The 20,351-nt window shown below is 33.1% G+C and overlaps 1 protein-coding gene across 1 annotated transcript in view; it reads right to left on the bottom strand.

Annotated features, from left to right (window-relative positions):
* SI (sucrase-isomaltase) overlaps positions 1–20,351 on the bottom strand; it is a 96,380-nt gene that overhangs the window by 4,586 nt on the left and 71,443 nt on the right. The window contains exons 35-44 of the mRNA XM_036083581.2: positions 19,940–20,027; positions 18,861–18,999; positions 13,252–13,385; positions 12,252–12,286; positions 12,051–12,167; positions 8,492–8,640; positions 6,645–6,729; positions 6,504–6,560; positions 5,768–5,892; positions 3,028–3,116 (exon numbers count right to left, since the gene is read on the bottom strand). Of these exons, the coding sequence (XP_035939474.2) occupies positions 3,028–3,116; positions 5,768–5,892; positions 6,504–6,560; positions 6,645–6,729; positions 8,492–8,640; positions 12,051–12,167; positions 12,252–12,286; positions 13,252–13,385; positions 18,861–18,999; positions 19,940–20,027 (1,018 nt within the window). The remainder of the gene's footprint in view (positions 1–3,027; positions 3,117–5,767; positions 5,893–6,503; positions 6,561–6,644; positions 6,730–8,491; positions 8,641–12,050; positions 12,168–12,251; positions 12,287–13,251; positions 13,386–18,860; positions 19,000–19,939; positions 20,028–20,351) is intronic.

Here is a 20,351-nt window from a genome sequence, read left to right as displayed (position 1 = left end):
TATGTAAAACCAAACAAGCATGGGTAAGGCAGAAACAAGTGTTAAAATAACATTGAGGGGCGCCTGAGCGGCTCAGTCAGTTAAGCGTCTGCCTTCGGCTCAGGTCATGATCCCAGGGTCCTGGGATGGAGCCCCACATCGGGCTCCCTGCTCTGCAGGAAGCCTGCTTCTCCCTCTCCCACTCCCCCTGCTTGCGTTCCCTCTCTCACTGTGTCTCACTCTGTCAAAAAAATAAATAAAATCTTTAAAAAAATAAAATAAAATAACATTGAAAAAGTAACAAATTTTAATTGCCTTTTCCAACTTATACATGCCAGCACTGTATTAAATAATTCTTTGAAAAATTGCTTAATCTGCAACTAATTTTGCCTACACTAAAAATTAAATTATATTCTGCCTAAAACCTTTTTTTCTATACACTAATGTATGCATGGTTTATTTGATACGTGTTTTAAGGCAAATATTTTAGTCTAATTTTTAAATATACAGTTATAGCTTCAGTTTTTAAGAGCAATTTTTAAAGTATATAACTATGAGATAAAAGAACACAAAAGTGAAAGCTATTAGGAGGATATGGGCAGTTTTGTTGTTGTTTTAATAAATAAGCAAAAAATACCACATATGATCTCAGTCAAGGGTACACATATATCTATTTCAAAGACAAGTAGGACAAAATAAGATTTTACCAATCTACAACATTATTATCTAGAATGGTCAGACTTTACTTAATATACACAAATTTCGAGATAAGTTTACAATAGTCTCCCTTTAGGTGGGGGGAGGTTAGATTCTAAGACCCCCCATTCGGGACCTGAAACTACAGACAGTACCAAGCCCTGGATATACTAAGCTTTTTCCTATAATACTTACCTCTGATATAGTTTAATTTATAAATTAGGCACAGTAAGAGATTAACAGTAACTAATAATAAAATAGGACAATTATAACAATATACTGTAATAAAAGTTATGTGAGTGTGGTCTCTCACTCTCACAATATCTTAGTGTGCTATATTCATTCTTGTTGTGATGATGGGAGATGATAAAATGCCTACATGATGAGATGAAGTGAGATGAATGACTTGGGCACTGTGACGTAGCGTTGGACTACTACTGACCTTCTGACACTATCAGAAGGAGGATTGTCTGTTTCTCCACCGCGGTTTTCCACGGGTAACTGAAATTGCAGAAAGCAAAACCATGGATAAGGGGGAACCGCTATATTTTGTCTTTGATTTTCTTTGAGAGAAAAAAATATGTCAGCAAATAATATTTTATAAAATGTGAATGTACTTAAAGGAGGAAATAATTCCATGCCTATCAACTAGATTGATGGGCTTGCTGAGAGAGAAAACTTCTTTGGAGATTCTGACCTGCTGAATCAGACACTCCATAAGCATTTGTTGTATATTGTTGTTGCTATTTACTCAAGAAACTTCAAGGGATTATCTGAAATCTTCGTACTTAATTACAACAAATATAATGAGTTTGTGAAATATAATCAGAAAACCCCAAATTGGCGAGAATAATTTTGTATGCTTACATGGAATGATCATAAATAAATATTTGAAGTATGTCGTTACTTTCCAGTGATTAAAAAATAAAATCTCCCATGAAACTTTAATAGGGTAAAAGTCATACCAAGTTATTTCATCTGTATCTTAGTTTGATAGGGAGAGCTGGAGAAAAAATTTCTAAGAGAAGCATTGTCTCCCTTGCTGTTCAAATGAATTAACTCAATTTATTGGATAGGTAAATTCAAAGGTTCCAAGACAAGGATGCAAATTATGCATAACTCAACTTTACAACCCTGGGAAACTGTAGGCAAATTCAAAGTACAGCCTGCTGGGCCCAGGTGAGAAAGGCTGCAAACTTTGTCGAACCCCAGTTAATGTGTTAACGAAGGTCAGGACTCTAAAAACATAGGATTTTAACTGATAGAGGTTGATTCTTCACCTTAAATCACAAAACACTGGGAAAAGGTTTTTGTTTTTTTAAGAGTCTTGCTTTTTACCAAATGATTCTTGTATCAACCTTCTGATACACTTTATTTACTAATAGATTCCCGTTTCTTAGGGTTGCAAAATATTAACTATGATTTACCTAAAAAGATGAAAAATACATTTCTTGGCTAGTAATGAAAGATCTGTCTTCTGTGGATAATTTATTTAAATTGCACTGAACTACCCCATGAGAACATCAGCTCCACACAGATGTTAGTTTTTATGTTAGTGTTTATGTAGTTTTATTGTGTTAAGAGAATGTTCAGAACTCCCATCTAGTACAGTGGCATTGTTAATGACAGTCAATAAACCTAATCCACAACTCGTGTTTACTTAACAACATAATAATCACCTAAAGGTGATACCTGGGCTTCTCCCCAAATTAATGGAAATTAAATGGTTCTCAGAATCTGCATCCTTAATAAACTACTCCAAGTGATTCTGATGGCAATGGTCAGCAAAGCACACACTGTTGCAAGCCTAGCAGTTCTGTCTGATCTTAAGAAACAGTCATGGAGTAAACATAGATCTAAGTTTAAATCCTTAAACTTTTCATGTAAAAAATATTGAATTTAAAAAACAAATAGGAATGAAGTACAGAGACCAAAGTTGAGTTTTGTTTCTAGGCTATCTCATGTTTTAGAGGCATCCTTTATGCATTGCCACGTGCACGTAGCATTTCAGCTCAGATGACCTCACACGTACTGAATGTCTGTCATGTGAATGGCACGGGCCACCTTCTGGGAGTAACAGATGATCAATATACATTCTCTGTCCATATACATCTCTTAGTTATTCAGACATTTACCATAGGGATTAACTACACTTAGGGTAAGAGGAAAGTCTTTGATGTTTAGAATACTATGTTTTTAAGTTGATTTAGCTAATTATTCAGCTACTTTAGCTTTGGATAATATTATTAGCCTTTCATTCAGCTTCCAATGTACTAAAGTAGATAACATAAAAGCAATGTGAGATAATATGTATGCCATCAATTACATTTATTTACTAAATGGGACACTTACCTATACTCTCTCCATCATCCCAAAACAGAGATCCCTGTGCCATCTGATTAGTATCTGCAGCAACAATGAGCTTCATGTAATTTTGTCGACTAAAAAAAAGAAATATAATTTTACCTATGTTTATAGAATAGTGTATGTATAGTTATGATATGGTATCCATATAAGTATCCAAAGGAAAACAAATAAGAATATCAACTAAGGAGAATACAAACTGTTTTAGACAAAGAAAATTAAAGGCCTTCCCTTAATAATGAGTTACTAGGAATGATATAAACCGTAAAATCCTTCATATTTAATAGAAAATATCATGCATGTCTTTTGACCTCAAGAGATCACCTACTTAACAGATCAAAAGGGGACTCATTTATAATAGTTAAAGCCATATTAAGTTTATTGATATATTTATTTATTATTCTCTGCTAATCCTGCCACTGACCATTAAACATGAAACTATATTAATAGCGTTTTTTATCTATTATAATTTAAGCCTTTTTCACATTTCCATACATAAATCACTGAGTTATCATTGGAAATTATCAATAAGAATGTGAAGAGTAGCCTGCAAGTTGTAATTTCTAACCTTGAAATGGGCAATGCCTCCCAAGCTTTTGCCTACATAAGCCCATCTGTGAACTAATTATCAGCTTCCCTCTTCACTGTACAAGTGATTTGGTTTGACAGCCTCATATTGCTAAGGAAGGATTTCTCAGACAAATTATGCTTAGATATAATTGCCTTTTCCAATCACAAATGTTGAAAGTTGTACTGCCATGGAAGTTCTCTAAAATATCCAGAACATCTAGAGTTCAAATCTCTATAGCAACTTGGTATTGTCCATGTAAAGATGTTATCATGTCTCAGCATGACTACATACATATATGTATATGTATGTATGCATTTCAGTTCATAGTTGCAGGGTAAAAGATAAGTATATCTTATTAGCAACATTAAAAATCTGGTTTAACCTACAATTTTCCAACATATTTAAAACTTAAGATTAAAAAGTGTTTCACAGTTTACATTCTACCCTATCTATATACCTAACCCTGATATCCTATTTACTTTACTCCTCTACATACACACACACACACACACACACACACACACACACAGTGGCCTCACTACTTGTCTCTTACAACAAAAGGATTCTTCAAGGCCCAATTTATAAATGGTCTCCTCCACGAAGCCCTCACTTCTCAGATATAATTATCTCCTCTTTAATTGGTATCAGGGTAGAATATTGAAAGAAATGGATCTGGATTGTTCCAGGAGATAGAAAAAGTCCATTCATGCCAAATGGGGCTGTCAGCATGTAAATCACCAAATGAGTGGATATAACATGAGAAGAAAAGAGGAACAGAGACTGAGTCCTCTAGAATCTGAATGTCTAAGCCAGGAACTTAGGCCACTCTGGTGAAAGGATTTACTCTTACATCAAACACAAAAAATCAGTGGACCCATGATCTCTGGTAGGTTGGGCATATTGCTGAATGAGAGGGAGAGAATACCAGGTAGGGGTCCTAGGGCAATGAAGAGAAGGTCTTAGCCAGATCATCAGTTATGAATGGTAATGTGTAGAAAATATGAATTAATATGAATTATCTTTCATCTTTATATGGGACAAGGCTGTAAAAAACAGGTCTGGTTCTTCTGTGGACAGCAGTGGACTTGTAGTTTGAAGAAGCAGTGATATTTTCAATGGATACCTACATTTTCATAGACCAAAGTGAGTTGGGAAATACTTCACAGGACTGACAGAAGGAGGTAGAAAGGCGGAACAGAAAAGGTGGAAGGAAAGAGAAATCTTCTGAGCAATATTGGCTTAAAGTTTATAGAAAGATTCATTTAAGAAATCATGTTTCAATGAAGTAAATAATATTTCTTTCCACATGTCAGAGGCATCAAAAATGATGAGTACTTAGGTAAAGCAGCCACTCAAAATACAAGACATTCATTTGTCAATATCTTTGCATATTTATACAGAAGACATGAAGTTTTAGTTGGTATTTTGATCTGGGGACCTTTCTTACTATTAGAAGGAATATCATGTTGGAAGACAATTTTTCATGAGTCTCAAATACCTGCATATCCTTGCATATGGGTGGGGAGAGGCAAAAGGAGAGGGAGAAAGAGAATCTCAAGCAGACTCTCTGTTGAGTGCAAAGCCCTATGTAGGGCTTGATCCCACGACCCTGAGATCATGACCCCAGCAGACATCAAGAGTTGGATGCCCAACTGACTGAGCCACCCAGGTGCCCCTGAACTATATTTTAATGGATGTTTTTAAAGAAAACAGTATTAGAAGATAGGGCAGTGTTTGCTTTTAAATTAATTTAAAAAACTTTTTATTGGCCAGTATAATAAAGATAAGTCCCCTTGAAAACAAAGAATGAACAGATTTGCTTACAGCCCATTATAAAGGACTGAGTGCCTAAGCCTGGAGTTCCTTAGCTGACACAAACCTCCTACATTCACAGCATCTGCCTAGGCCTAGTCCACTCCATGTCATCCCCATGGGACTTCAGGGACAAGGAAAACTGGAACAAACATGAAATTCAAGTCTCTTGTTATGCCATGAGTAAGAAAGACATTTGTCTCTTACCCAACATCCATGACACTGTGACAGACTAACTTGCTCATTTGGAAATAGGATAAAATCTCAGACCCTTCCCAGTTCTTGACAATTCTAGCATGACGTACCTCAAAATTTAATCTGAGCTCTTGTAAACACTTCGCTTACCTGTAAAATGTGTTTTTATCAGGCTCTTGACATGGTAGGATGTAACCACCACGGACATGTAGGTTTATTGTATATAAAGGAGCGTTAAATACATGAAATTCTCCTCTGACACCAATATCTTGGCCCTGGAAATGAGAAGGTTAGAAGGAAGAACATAAGCAGCAAGAAATGGAATCATCAGCAATATTGGTGTTTGATGTATCAGACAAAAATATTGGTATAAGTGTATCGTAGACTTAATATAAAAATTAATAAAAACTCAAACACATATTCAGGAAAACATGTTACTTAAAGTATGCACTTAGTTCTTAGTTATTAATAGCTTTGAAAGTAATTCACCACTATTTGTTCTTGTGATGCTCTCATTCAGAAAATATGTGGGTTTTGAAAGGTCACAAAAGTTATTCCTGACTTGTCATATACATTATTCTTGGAAGGACTGTATTAGCTTTAATGATAATTTTGCATATTTGATACAGGACAATGACCTTCTTGTGTACAATGTGCGCTCTCTATGTTTATTCAATAAAATAAATCAATGACTCCATAACGAACTATGGCAGAATAAATTAACTCTCTTTCACTGTGTGGTAATTTGATTCAGCTGTAATTAGCAAGAAATATCTTACTCTTTTTAAGTGTAAAGTAAACCAAATATGCCGCCAATGAAAAGGTTAGGACCAAACTGTTACTCATATCCTTTTAGTCAATTCCCCAGAATTCCTTAACCACTTACCGTATGATAATCAAACCACCGGGCATCAGGGACATAGCCTTGTACAGTGTCAGCATACTGGAATTTAAAAATACAGTCATTAAAAACATATAGGCCAAGAAAAATAATATTTTGTGAACAAAAATATATGATAAGACTTACAGGTTCCAACACAGGAGTAACCATAAACGCTGGACCCCACAAGAACTGCTTGAATATATCCCAGGTTAGCTTGTCATTAAAGAACCTTGACAAAATATTTTCAAATAATTAAATCAAAGAACTTCATTTCTCCTGAATACCATAAAATAATTATTCAAATCACATTTTGCAGTATAGACTATACTGTAGTTAATGTAGACTATAACTAAACTTCCTGACAAAATACAGAGAATTTGTATAAGGCCAACTGAATGAGAAATCTTTGAAGAGAATTCACAGAGGTACAAATATTAACTTTGCCTAGTAGATCAACAAACTAGGAAGCAAAAATTATAAATACTCTGAAAGAGAATTGTGAGGCAAGAGTGCTATAAGAATCTTGACTCAGTAATTTAAAAAGATTTTGCTTCCCAGAATCCATAATAAAAAAAAGAAAGAAAAGGGAAGAAAGAAAGAAAGAGAAAAAGGGAAGAAAAAGAAAGAAGGGAAGAAATAGAAATGAGCCAAAAAATAAAAAAAAAGATTTTGCTTATTTTATTTAAATTAGAACTCACTGAATAGTGCATTTAATGTATTTCTGAATTTCAGATACAAATGGAAACACCAAAATCTGTTCTCCATAGTTTGAGAATAGTCACTATTAAATGTCCACATTTTTTCTCTAATTGAAACAGAACTGCACATTTTTGTTTGTTTGTTCTTTTGTTTTTGTTTTATTTTTCTACGAACTGAGATTCGCCAAGGTGGACTGCTGAATTTACTGCTTCATGGACTTCCCATGGGAAAAAAAGGCCCAGATGTTCTCAAAAGGACAAGAGTCTGCAGAGTTAATAATAATGTTTTAGTTGGGGACTCAGTCCAGAGTTGATATTCTGACTCTTCTGGGAAGTTAATAGGAAGAAGACAGAAGGGGAAACTCTGGAAATAAGAAAGGCAAGATATTAATAAAATTTTACCAGAAATAAAGAATGGATTATGGTACATAAATTAATAAAATAACTGGAGGATAATGTGAATTTAGGAAGACCTATTATTTTTTAAGACCCTATCATCAGAACAGATGGGATATTGATCAACCTATTATTTTTATCATTTTGCCTTGCATATTATTATTTAATGTAGTAAATACATGCTGTGTATTTTTACTGATTTATCAATTGTGCAATCTAACAAATCACCTTACTCAATTACTCTGGTAATATAGAGTACACAGAAGTTAAGTTTGATTATTTCAAAGGTTTTGTTATTTTTGTTTGAATGTGTTGTTGTTGTTGTGACATCAACAGTAAGAATTAGCTTGTATTTGCCTTAAAAATAGAACAGGCTAAAATTTTTATAACTATGCTCCATAGAATAGAATTTTAAGATTTGATCATATATCAGTTTGAGTTTTAAGAAGTGAATTGAAAACAATTTTCTAAGGAAAATGTTAGAACTGTTCTAGGGTACTCTATAACACACCTCCAAGAAGAGGTGAGATGGTTTTCTTCAGTCAGGCACATATATATATATGGTAGATTTACTTAACTGCTATAAACTTCAGTTAATCAAATCATTATATAGAGATAATACTACTTGCCTCCATTTTTAAAATATTCAATATAATAAGGTATGTAAATCTAAACACTGGGTATATAGTAATTATTTCTAAGACTTATTATTTTTCAATAACTGATTAATGTTTCATTTTTAATATCATCTTGTTTATTAATATTTATTTATGTAAAATGTGTACCAAAATAGCAATGAAAATGTTTCCAATTTCAAATATCCTACACTATATGAGATTATTGAGTAAATTAAATGAAATCTATCTCTTTTTGGCAGAAAAAAGAATTTGCACTTACTCATGCAAAAGGGGTCGAATAACAGTGCCACCATGAGCATGAATTTCATGCATCTGTGTATAGAAATAGGGCAATAAAGTGTATCTAATATTTAGAATATTCCTTGACATTTCAGAAAAAGTTTCATTCCATGAAGCAGGATCTTGTCTCTGAAACAAAGCAGAATGAAATAGTCATAAGCTCTTTTCCTTGTTTAAATCATAATTTTCAAATACATGTTTGGAAAATAAAAAGTACAAAATAGTATTCATTCACTGCCATGTTCTGTATACTTTCTTCACAAAAATCACAAAAATCTTATGCAATAATATTTCTAGCTCATATGATGGAGAGAGAGAGAACATAATATTTTAATAAGAAAAATGCAAATTACACTCAGCTTGATTTAGTTTAGATGAACATATGTAAAGAGCAGTTCACATTTGAATAGATGGTAAATACATTGCCAATCACGGTGATAATCAGTGTAGGGATGAAAAGACTGGAAAAGAACTGAAATGCTGAACAAAAGTAGATTGAAATAAACAGAGACATGCAGAGCCCATCGTGGTGACCCCCACATTGTGTGTTCTCATGAGAAATGGATAAATTATGATATTAAAGAATTAAGATAGGAGAAAGAGAGGACCTAAGTAATGTTGGGTAAGAAAGAAGGACATGCCCTAGTCTGCTCTGGAATATACACTCCAGGTAAAAACGAAAATTGACACTGGAAAGATTAAAGCCTTTTAAAAAATGTTGCATGGCACCTGGGTGGCTTAGTTGGTTAAGCATCCAACTCTTTTTTTTTTTTTTTTAAGATTTTATTTTTTATTTATTTGACAGAGAGAGAGTGAGAGAGAGAGAGAGCACAAATAGAGGGAGGGGCAGATGGAGAGGGAGAAACAGTCTCTCTGCTGAGCAGGGAGCCCTACGTGGGGCTTGATCCCAGGACCCCGGGATCAGGACCTGAGCCAAAGGCAGATTCATAACTGACTGAGCCACCCAGGCGCCCCAACTCTTGATTTCAGTTCAAGTCATGACCTTAGGGTCAAGAGATGGAGCCTCACATCAGGCTTTGCGCTGAGCCTGGAACCTGCTTAAGATTCTCTCCCTCTCCCTCTGCCCCTCTCCCCACTTGCATGGCTCTCTCTCTCACTCAAAAAAAAAAAAAAAAAAAAGTTGTTGTTGCACTTACTGGTTAAAAAATAATAGGGAAGGTGATTAGTATTTTATATTTTAATTTGTACTAGGAAACAAACAGGCTGCCACATAACTCCAGGGAGAAATACTTTCAATGTTTTTTGTTGATATCAACAGGAATGATGATATTAAGAACTATGCCATATCTATGCAGATGCCAACTTTTTTAGATTTAGGTAGTAAGAAAGCTTGAATGATGACTGTTATCACTGGTATATGTAATAATGTTAGAATAGGCAAAACCTTGAAAGTAAAATGGTTCAAAAATTAGTAAGCTGTAACTGATCCTATTGTTACTACTTCCAAAGTCAAGTAAGAAGAAAGAAGTAAAAATCATATCTGTTGCTTACTGACTTCACTGACATTATTTCAGTTTTAACAATACAGGACTTAATTCTAAACCATATATATCCCTAAATTCAATTATACTACCTCATAATTAAACTTAAGTTGAAGCTTCTGTTCCAAAGATTTTTATTTAGAAATACTTCCTCAGTTTTTTCTGCTTCCATTTCATCTTCTCCAAAACTCCAGCCACCTTCCCATCATGGAGTCTTTCACTTACCCCCTCCACCTAAATTCTCTCCCATATCCTTATATTGGTTTTGGTTGCTGTGCCTCACTCAAGTCTCCATGCTTAAGTCATTTCATCCAAGATGACCTCCCTAAGTACTCCTCCTAAAACTGACTCCCCCTAAATCTCTATCACTTTAGCTTACACCATTTTCCCTCATACGCATTTATTTATACCTGACTATACATATATATATACATATATACATATACACATACACACACATAATTGCTTATTATCTCTATCTTGCCTATATTATATGAATCATGGGGCAGGGACTTTGTAAATATTAAATAGTAGACTCTTCATAAATACTGGTTGAATAAATCCTTGTGTAGGCTTTTATTGATTCATTCCACTCTTCCAATATTATAGCTTCCTAAATTGCATTACTGACAGCAAGTTTTCCTGTTAAAATATTCCTATTCCGTCAAGCTATGTTACTGCCCAACTTTCAAATTCTTCCAAAATGTGGTCCCATACTGCCTTCTATCCTTATATAGATCTTCATTTTTATTTTCATTTTCTAAAATAAATCCTTCCCTCTATTCTAACTAAAATTTCCCAGGAGGGACACAAAGATTTCATAGCACCTGATGAGCTCCACCACTCAGTTACTACTGCTAGAACCCATCCTTCAAAGACCAGCTCTGTCTGCTATTCTTCCATGATGTGCATTTTGATAATTCATCTTTCCTCTGCACTTTACTAAAAGTATCACAAAATTTAGCACTTAGGGGCGCTTGGGTGGCTCAGTTGGTTAAGCGACTGCCTTCGGCTCAGGTCATGATCCTGGAGTCCCGGGATCGAGTCCCACATCAGGCTCCCTGCTCAGCCCGGAGTCTGCTTCTCCCTCTGACCCTCCTCCCTCTCATGCTCTCTGTCTCTCATTGTCTCTCTCACAAATAAATAAAATCTTAAAAAAAAAAAAAAAAATTTAGCACTTAGTTAGATATTTCCTCTAATTATTCATACGTTTCCATAATTTTTAATATTGTCACCTCTCTTTCTCAAAAATTTCTTTCAGACAATTTAGTAACATGGAGAGTTGTGCCACCACACAAGAATTAGCTCTCATAATTCCCTTTTCCTTTTTTTTTCTCAATTTCTCAACTCATTGTCTTAACATTTGCCTTTTAAATCTGCTCATTTTCATACACTGATACTAGTATTTCAAATGACTTTTCACTTCTAATTATTTAGTTTGAAGCTGACTTTTTTATTGTTCTATCTCAGTTGGAAGAAGTTCAGGAAGCAGTTCCCCCCTCCCCCCAGGTATTCCAAAATTATATAGAACAGCAGTAAGTATGTCAGCTAACCAAGTTCTAAACCCCAAAGTATAAAGTAACCCAAATCAGAAAATTCTCAAAGCAATGAGCTCAGATGTCCTCAGTAAATGTAGAGGTTCATTCAAAGTATGCATTGAAAATCAGCCTGGTAGGGTGAATTCTTTTTTTTTTTTTTTTAATTTGCAATGATTTTTGTTTATTATTATGTTCAGTTAGCCAACATATAGTACATCATTAGTTTTTGATGTAGTGTTCAATGATTCATTAGTTGTGTATAAGACCCAGTGCTTATCACAACATGTGCCCTCCTTAATACCCATCACCCAGTTACCCTATCCTCCCACCCCCCTCCCTTCTATAACCCTCAGTTTGTTTCCCAGAGTCCAGAGTCACTCATGGTTTGTCTCCCTGTCTGATATCTTCCCATTCAGTTTTCGCAGAAGGTGAATTCTATTTAAAAATTTCTAAGGTTAGTAGGGCAAAAGAAATGAGAGTAGATGCAGTAACTACATACCCTAGTAAATGCAGTGTTGTGATTTCTTGAGTATGGATAAAATGCTCCAAGTTGCATCCAGCGGGCACAGAGCTCATATTCTGAATTGTTGAAGAAACCACAGATATCTGCTCCAGTCTAAAATATATTGTGATGTTTAATTTTAATCATTTGTTTCTTAATCTTTATAGTTATGAAGATAAAAGGAATAGAGCTACTTACATATGAGATTCCAAAGAGACTAAATTCCATCATACCTTAAAAAAAATCAGGAAAAAACTTAGAAAGCTACTATTTCATATATTTTGATATTTGATTTTTTCTATTTATGAAGATGTCCTATTTCTAATAACCTAATCCAATGAAACATTTTTCAGGTTATTAATATACCTTTCTATCATTTCCTCTTACAGCATTCAAGTTTTTTATGTTATAGTGTTAATGACATTTACAAAATGTCACTTTCAAGATGGTATATTTAGAGCACAAAACAGTTATAAATACATTATAGTATGAGAAAAAAGTGGTAGTATTTTCCTTGGTTTATTTTTTTAAAATAAAAGGCTATCTATGTAATTATTTAACCATAGGTCTCATCATTTGGAAAAAAAATTATCCTTGTGAAATAAAATCATCTGAGATCACTTCAATAATATAGGATTCATGCGATATCCCAGCTCTCCTTTTAAAGTAATATTTCTAAACACTGATTGTTTTCCTTGAATCCTAATATAAACAATAAAGAATTTTTAAAACTAGATCTGAAACAGAAAAGTATCCATTTCCCCTTTAAAATAATAATGTCTTATTTACTATTCACCCAACTATTGTCAAAAAACTCTTTAAAAATTTGGCTTGAAATGTTTCATTCCTTAGCATCTATGCGTATTCTTATTCCCTAGAATCTAGAATTTCTACCCATTTCTATTCTTAGCTCTAGATGTTATCTTTCCCAGTTCCTGCCCTTTCCCAGGGAACTGAGATCAAAAGGATGAAATTATTTTCTCAAAATAAACTAGTTAGATATCATTAGTTTCTATAAAGCATCCCAGATCCTACTTTCTAGCTCACTGTCTTTTCATCATGTTATTTGTCATAAAATATGATGCAAAAAAGCATGTTTCTGAAAAGGACTTATAAAGTATAGGAACTAGTACCAGCAAAAGTGAATACCTAAAAGGAAACTTCACCAGAGTAATGACACAGATGGTGACTCACATACCAATGATCGATTTTGCCAAACTGTCCCATTGTGCATAGTTGTCTCCAAGCCAATGTCCTCCCCATTGTCCACCACTAGGATATGTGGAACGAGAAATAACAATTCCTCTTTTGCCAGTTGTCTTCTGCAATGCACTAAGATAGATGGAAAGTTTTTACATGAGGTATTTTCAGATATTTCTACATATGAGCACCTCATTAAAAAGGTGTGTGTGTGTGTGTGTGTTTATGGTGTTTTTGTGTTCTCTTACTACAACTAGCTCTTTATAAATGAGTCTTCTCTCATTATACTATAAAATTCTCACAAACATAAAGGACATGTATGTTTCTTCCCTTCCAACATTTACCAGACTGACATGCCTAAGTGGCCTTTGTTTATTTGTTCAATGAATACAAGTTAAGTCAACTACTGAAGTTATCATATCTTGAGTTTTTTGAATGAACTCATTTTATTCTTACTTAACTGTGTTCTCTTGAATAAAGTTCTAGGCTCTAACTATTGACTGCTCTAATCCTTCTCAATTATAACTTGTCAACACTTAATCTCCATATTACTCTACAGAGAATCTTTGCTACAATACTCTCTATTTTAGAGAGTAGATTAAAGGGAGCAAGTTTTTTGGGTGTTAAAAATAAAGCTAGTTGTTCTATTTCAAGCACAGAATCTATCCAAGGCTAGACATCAAGAGAATGAATTTTACAAATTACATCATTTTTTTTTCTTTTGTCCCCTCCTCAGTCTTCAATGACTTATTATTCATTTTAAAACATATTCTAGTGCTAAAAATAATATAATAATGCATTATTTTATATTATCTGCATCTCTCTCTCTCTGTGATATCATAAGAGCATCTAAAGTAGAAAAATATCCCACTATTAATTGCAAGTAAAGTGTTTATATTATTTAAAATAAATTGTATATGAATAAGGACTACAGAACTATTCAGGAAAAAATACTTCAAATAATTAAGCAGACTTTAAAATCACTTTGGACCACAGTGTTTGTACTGATTTCTTTTTATATAGGTTTCTTCAGTAAGACCTTGAGATTCCTGAAGTTAAAGATAATGTCTTAATCTTCTTTGTATTTTTTGCACCTAATACAGTGTTTGGCATATACTAGTAGCTCAATAAATTTTTGAATTAATGAATATTTCAAATCAAAATTACAGGAAACTGGAAGTATTTTCAATGGACATAAGATGACAAATTGAACCATCTGTTAATAATAAAGACCATATTGTACTTGCTAACTTAAAATTTTCTACTTGCATGTATACCCATCTTTAAAAAGAAAACATAAGAAAACTATTTTTATTGCTTCATTTTCTAGAATAAATATAAAGTGTATAGTCTATTTAGGAACATTAACGTATTTAACATACCTCACATATATTTGCTGACATTTAACAAGAAATGAATGATTATTTATATAGAGAATAAAAAAAACTGATGATCAATCTAAAAATATATGTGAAAATGTACATTCTAAGTTGAGTTACTTTGCAAACAAAATTGATTTTATTTAACTAATACAAAAAGTATTTATAAAGATAGAGCTGTTCCAAATTCTTAATGTGTTCACATTCGAGAAATATATATCATTTTTTTAAATTTTATTTATTTGACAGTGTGAGAGAGAGAAAGAGAGAGTATGAGACGAGCAGGGGAAGTGGCAGGGCAGAGAGCTGAGCAGAGAGCCTGACAGGGGGCTCTATCCCAGGACCCTGGGATCATGACCTGAGCCGAAGGCAGACGCTTAACCGACTGAGACACCCAGGCGCCCCCAAGAAATATATATTCTTAAAGAATTTCTTTTTTTTTCTGCTGTATGCAAACATTTTTTGCTGAGGCTTTAAATCAATAACTGAACACATGCCTTGTTAGATTTCTGATTGAGAAGAATTCTGTGTTAAATATTTTCACAATAATTTTCTCTTAAGGACTTCTTGCATTAGAAGAATCTCCTCCGTAACCCTTCACAGAATATTTAGAGAACGAAACTTTTGAGAAATCACTTGCTGCCACTAAAAATATAATTTAAAAATCCCATCACTATAAATAGTTTCCAAATATTTTCAACATGTTCCAACTTTACAAATGGTTTAGTCATAATGAATATAGCTTAATTTTAAGAAACACTTTTCACCTGTAGGACAGCTTGTGCTCTTTTACCAGTTGATTTTGGAAAATCTAATTTATAGAAAGGATTGTAATGCTGTTATGGAAGTATTTTTATTGTGTGTTTATAGTTGCCTACATTAGCATTTTTTGAAAAGAATTTTAAAACTTCTAAAAATACCTTAAATTATTGGGAAAAAGTCTATAGGAATATCTAAGAAAATAACTTGTATCTTTTGATCTTTTTTATTCCATTCTAAATTATGATTACAAAAATCTGGGGCATTTACTTAAAAATTACATATTTAACACCAAAGGGAGAATTTCCAAAGGGAGTCAAAGATTTTGATTTTTCTACATTCTCTCTAATGAAAAATATGTAATAATCTTTAAAGTCACTCAGGAGTTGTTGAAGTTGAAAATATGGAATATATAGTTATATAATCCTTGAATACTTGTCTGAAATTTGAACGCACAATTTGAGGTAGTTTTAAGTGTATTTATTCCTACATTTGAAGCATAGGCTATGTTTCAGTTCCACATTGAATTTTAAATAAGAGAAAGAAATCCACTGAAGACTGAACGTTTTTGTATGGGATTTACATATGAAACTTCATTGCCACTGGTATCCAAGGTCCTTCCTCTAAAACTGCAGTTTCTCAAGCTGATTATTTATCTCCTGTTTCTGAGTCCACTCATTGTATTCTTTCCTTGGTTTTTCTTGTTTGTGACATATTTAATGAAAAGAACAGTAGCAAGAACTAGTTGCATGTCAAATCTGCACCAGTTTGGAAAGACATAAGCTGCGTCAAAAAAAAGGAACAATAAAATACTACAGTCTGGATAACTTGAAGAAAAAAAATTTGTGTTTAATCCTTTCACTTTTCTCCAATGATAAATAAAAAGTCCTTAGTATCCATCCTTTGCTTAAATGTAAATGTAATTTGTTTATGTGTCCTTTTACATTTGTCAAGGTTTTTAAAAATATAGACTATATTTAATCTCTAAAATTTCTGAAGGAAAATTCAACATTTTTTTCTAACTGAAAAAATTAAATATCAAGAAAATATCTAAAACATGAAAATTCTAGGGTTATGTGTAAATTGAGCTATTTAACTCAACATTTAAAATTTATTAATTTGTTTAATTTAAATAACAAATGTGGTTGAAACTTTTACTGAAAATTTTATGAATAGGAGCAAAATTAACACTATTAAAGAAATGTATTATGACTTTAAATTTAAAAATGTTCTTTGGAAGATTGTACTGATCTCTTCCTCATAATGTTTGTTATTTAAGAGTAAAATGTACTTTAAATATCCCTAAATTTCCCTAAATATCTTTGTATATCAACTATTTAGAAATTTACCTACATTTCCTTAAATTTACTAAGCATCCCACAGTGTGCTAGGAACCATGAAATGTGTTCCAGAAGTTCAATTTACTACCTCAGGGAAGAAATTTTTTTTTCCATTTCCCTTAAACTACATAGTTTCATCTCAGAATGCACAAGTTTTGCCAACAAGATTATCAATCAATTTTCAGTATTTTTGTTCTTCTTAATATCTATATTTTTATGATAAAATGAGGTTAGCTGAGGATAAAAAGTGAGGATAATTGTGCTCCAAATTATATTCCAGTACGGTAAATTTAAAGAAACATTTGTCCCAATAAAAAAAATATTGTTGAAGATCAATTTGTTTACTCTTAAAAATGGTATTTCCTAGCCTTTCTACATGATTTTAGTGTCCCTACATTGGAATTTGGGGAACAAATCTGTGGTCATTCATTCATGTGATAATATCTTAAATAATTCACCTCTTCTAGGTTGAAAAAGTTTGGTTCTAAGATAAGCATGTTTCACTAACTGAGGAAATATTACCCATACCCTTTACTCCAAAATGCTTTTCATTCTTTTACCAACTTCAGTCATATATTAGAGCTGTGGTTTTCAACCCTACATGCTCACTGGAGTCACTTGGGAAATTTTTTAAAATTCAGGTCTTAGGTATAGTACAGACCAATTAAATCCAATTTTTTTTTTTTTTAATCTCCAGGTGATTATACTGTGTAGTTAAGAGCCAGTGACCTAGGGGCACCTGGGTGGCTCAGTTGGTTAAGCGTCTGCCTTCAGCTCAGGTCATGATCCCAGGGTCCTGGATAGAGTTCCGCATCAGGCTCCCTGCTCAGCGGGAAGCCTGCTTCTCCCTCTCCCACTCCCGCTGCTTGTGTTCCCTCTCTTGCTTGTGTTTCTCTCTCTGTCAAATAAGTAAAAAAAGTCTTAAAAAACAACAACAAAAAAGAACCAGTGACCTAAAGCTGCATTGTGTGATATGGTGAACACTAGCCACATGGGACTATTAATTTAAATTTAAATTTATTACAATTAAATAAAATTTAAAATTCTGTTTCTGGGGATGCCTGGGTGACTCGGTTAAGTGTCCAACTCTTGACTTCAGCTCAGGTCATAATCTCAGGGTCATAAGATCAAGCCCCATGTCAGGCTTCACACTCAGCAGAATGTCTGCTTGAGATTCTCTCTCTTGCACTCTCTCTTTCTCTCTCAATTATATAAATACATAAAATCTTAAAAAATAAAATAAAATAAAACTCCATTTCTGAGTCACACTAGCCATATTGTTCAATAGCCTTATATGGATAGTAGATACCATATTGGACAGCCTAAGAATTATAAAACATTTCCATCATTACAGAAAGTCTTATTGGACAGTGCTAATAAAGACTTGATATTCAAAGAATAGTTTGTGTTCCATCATCACTGGCCTCACATAAAAGTTTTTTTATTGTGGACATTAAATCAAGTTCACTTACACATATTGTAACTTGGTTATAATAGATTTAAATAACAGATTTAACCAAACTTTAATGCCTTAATTAATTACATCAATTATATATTATTTACTCATTTATTCATCCACGACTATTTATTGAACACCTATTATTTATTAATCACTGTGCTATTATGAGCTATTGAGGAACAAAATAACATTGTTCAGAATTGCTTTTGGAATGGGATGAAAATTTAAAACAATGATAAATAATACACATGAAGAGAGAGGAAGAGAAAGAGAGAGAGAGAAACACAATAATTCTAAGTGCCATAAAGGACCAAGTAAGTTACAACATTGGGAAGGAAAGTGCTACCAGATAAGGTCAGCAGGGAAGAAATCTTGAAGTAGGTAAAACATTAAATCTAATATCTAAAAGATAATAAAGAGAGGGCGCCTGGGTGGCTCAGTTGGTTAAGCGACTGCCTTCGGCTCAGGTCATGATCCTGGAGTCCCTGGATCGAGTCCCGCATCGGGTTCCCTGCTCGGCAGGGAGTCTGCTTCTCCCTCTGACCCTCCCCCCTCTCATGTGCTCTCTCTCTCATTCTCTCTCTCTCAAATAAATAAAAAAATAAAAATAAAATAAAATAAAATAAAAGATAATAAAGAGTCAAAAAGAATAATTATGAACATTGCTTACTCGTAACTAGGTTTCATTTGTGACCATCCATATAGATTGTGAACATTGTAATGCAAAACGGATGATCCATCACTAAGAATCTGCTCCGTTTCCATACACATAGTTCTGAAATGTAATCCATTAGCTCTTTTTGTGAGTTCTGGGAAGAGGCAATGGAAAAATATTAATATATTATAAAGTACCCTGTATCCAAATGTATAAATCATAACTATAAATTCTTTTGGCAAATCATTAATCATTGTTTTAAAATAATATTGATTTTTTAACCATTTGTACACTTTGTCTCTGCTAATTAAAAATGAAAAAAAATCTGCAATTGTAACTGACTGTAGTTACAATTGTGACTGAAAACTATATGGAAATTTTACTGTACTCAGCAACGAAAATGTTACCAATTAACATGAATTAATACAAACCTGAAATAAAAAGGGTACTCCTAAATGTCTACTATATTTTGAGCACTCAGATGTGACATACTGATTAAATAGACTTTTATTAAAAATCCACTTGGTAACATAAAGCCCTGGGGATAAGAACTGGGCAAATGCTATAACAACACTTATTTTTTATCCACTTTTTCTCAGCTAAAGATGCATTTTTTTCAGAGCTTTGCCATCACTTTAGATGTCAACAGTTTATGAACATAAGAGTAGGAGGATGAATGCTGAGTGACTGGACCCCTTTTTCTTGAGTCAGGAATGACCAAAGAAGTGCTATCCGTATTCTTTCATTTTTCCCCTAATGAAGAAAAATTTAAAAAGAAAACGTCATAAAAGTTTGTTTTTTTTTTAATCTTAAGAATTATTGAGAATTTTCAAATCTGGGGAGATTCTCAAGAAAGTCAAAAGTAACAATTTTAAGCATGTTTAGTTAGGAATGTGTTCATATAAACACAACATATTTCTTGATTTTTCTTCTCAAAATAATGTTAAATAGTGTTGGTAATGGGTTGAGTTATGGTTCAATGTGTAGATGGGTAGTGGGAATTAGGAATGTGAAACCTATTCCCTACATCATAAGGTGTATAAACCTTATTAATAAATACCAATAACATCAAAGGTGTAGCAACAATATTGTACCTGGGAAATAAGGCGGATAATTTAACTCTGTATTTCTGCATTTATTACCAACTGTTCCATGCACAAAACTTGATGGTTCATTCATGTCCTTAAAAAAAGAGAGAAAAGTGAACAAAAAGAATTTAGAAGATATATTCTCAAAGGAACTAATTCAGAGAGCCAATAAATTAAAGCAGCATACTTGAGCACATTCGTTATTCTAAAGAGCAAAAATATAAGGCATCTCAATACTAAAGATTTAATTTATCTGTTTCTTTTTTACATTTCATGACTCCTTTTGAAAAACATAAAGTGTCCTGTATTTTTCTATAGATAAAATATAAATAAAAAAGTGAATTTTCTATGTTTTCTAGACATAAATTTAAATTATAATGGTGTATATTCTCCCATGTCTTTCTCTCCATTCCTGCCC

The sequence above is a fragment of the Halichoerus grypus genome, chromosome 1, assembly GCF_964656455.1.
Source record: "Halichoerus grypus chromosome 1, mHalGry1.hap1.1, whole genome shotgun sequence".
NCBI classification, from domain to species: domain Eukaryota; kingdom Metazoa; phylum Chordata; class Mammalia; order Carnivora; family Phocidae; genus Halichoerus; species Halichoerus grypus.
This window is presented reverse-complemented; position numbering and strand designations above follow the sequence as displayed.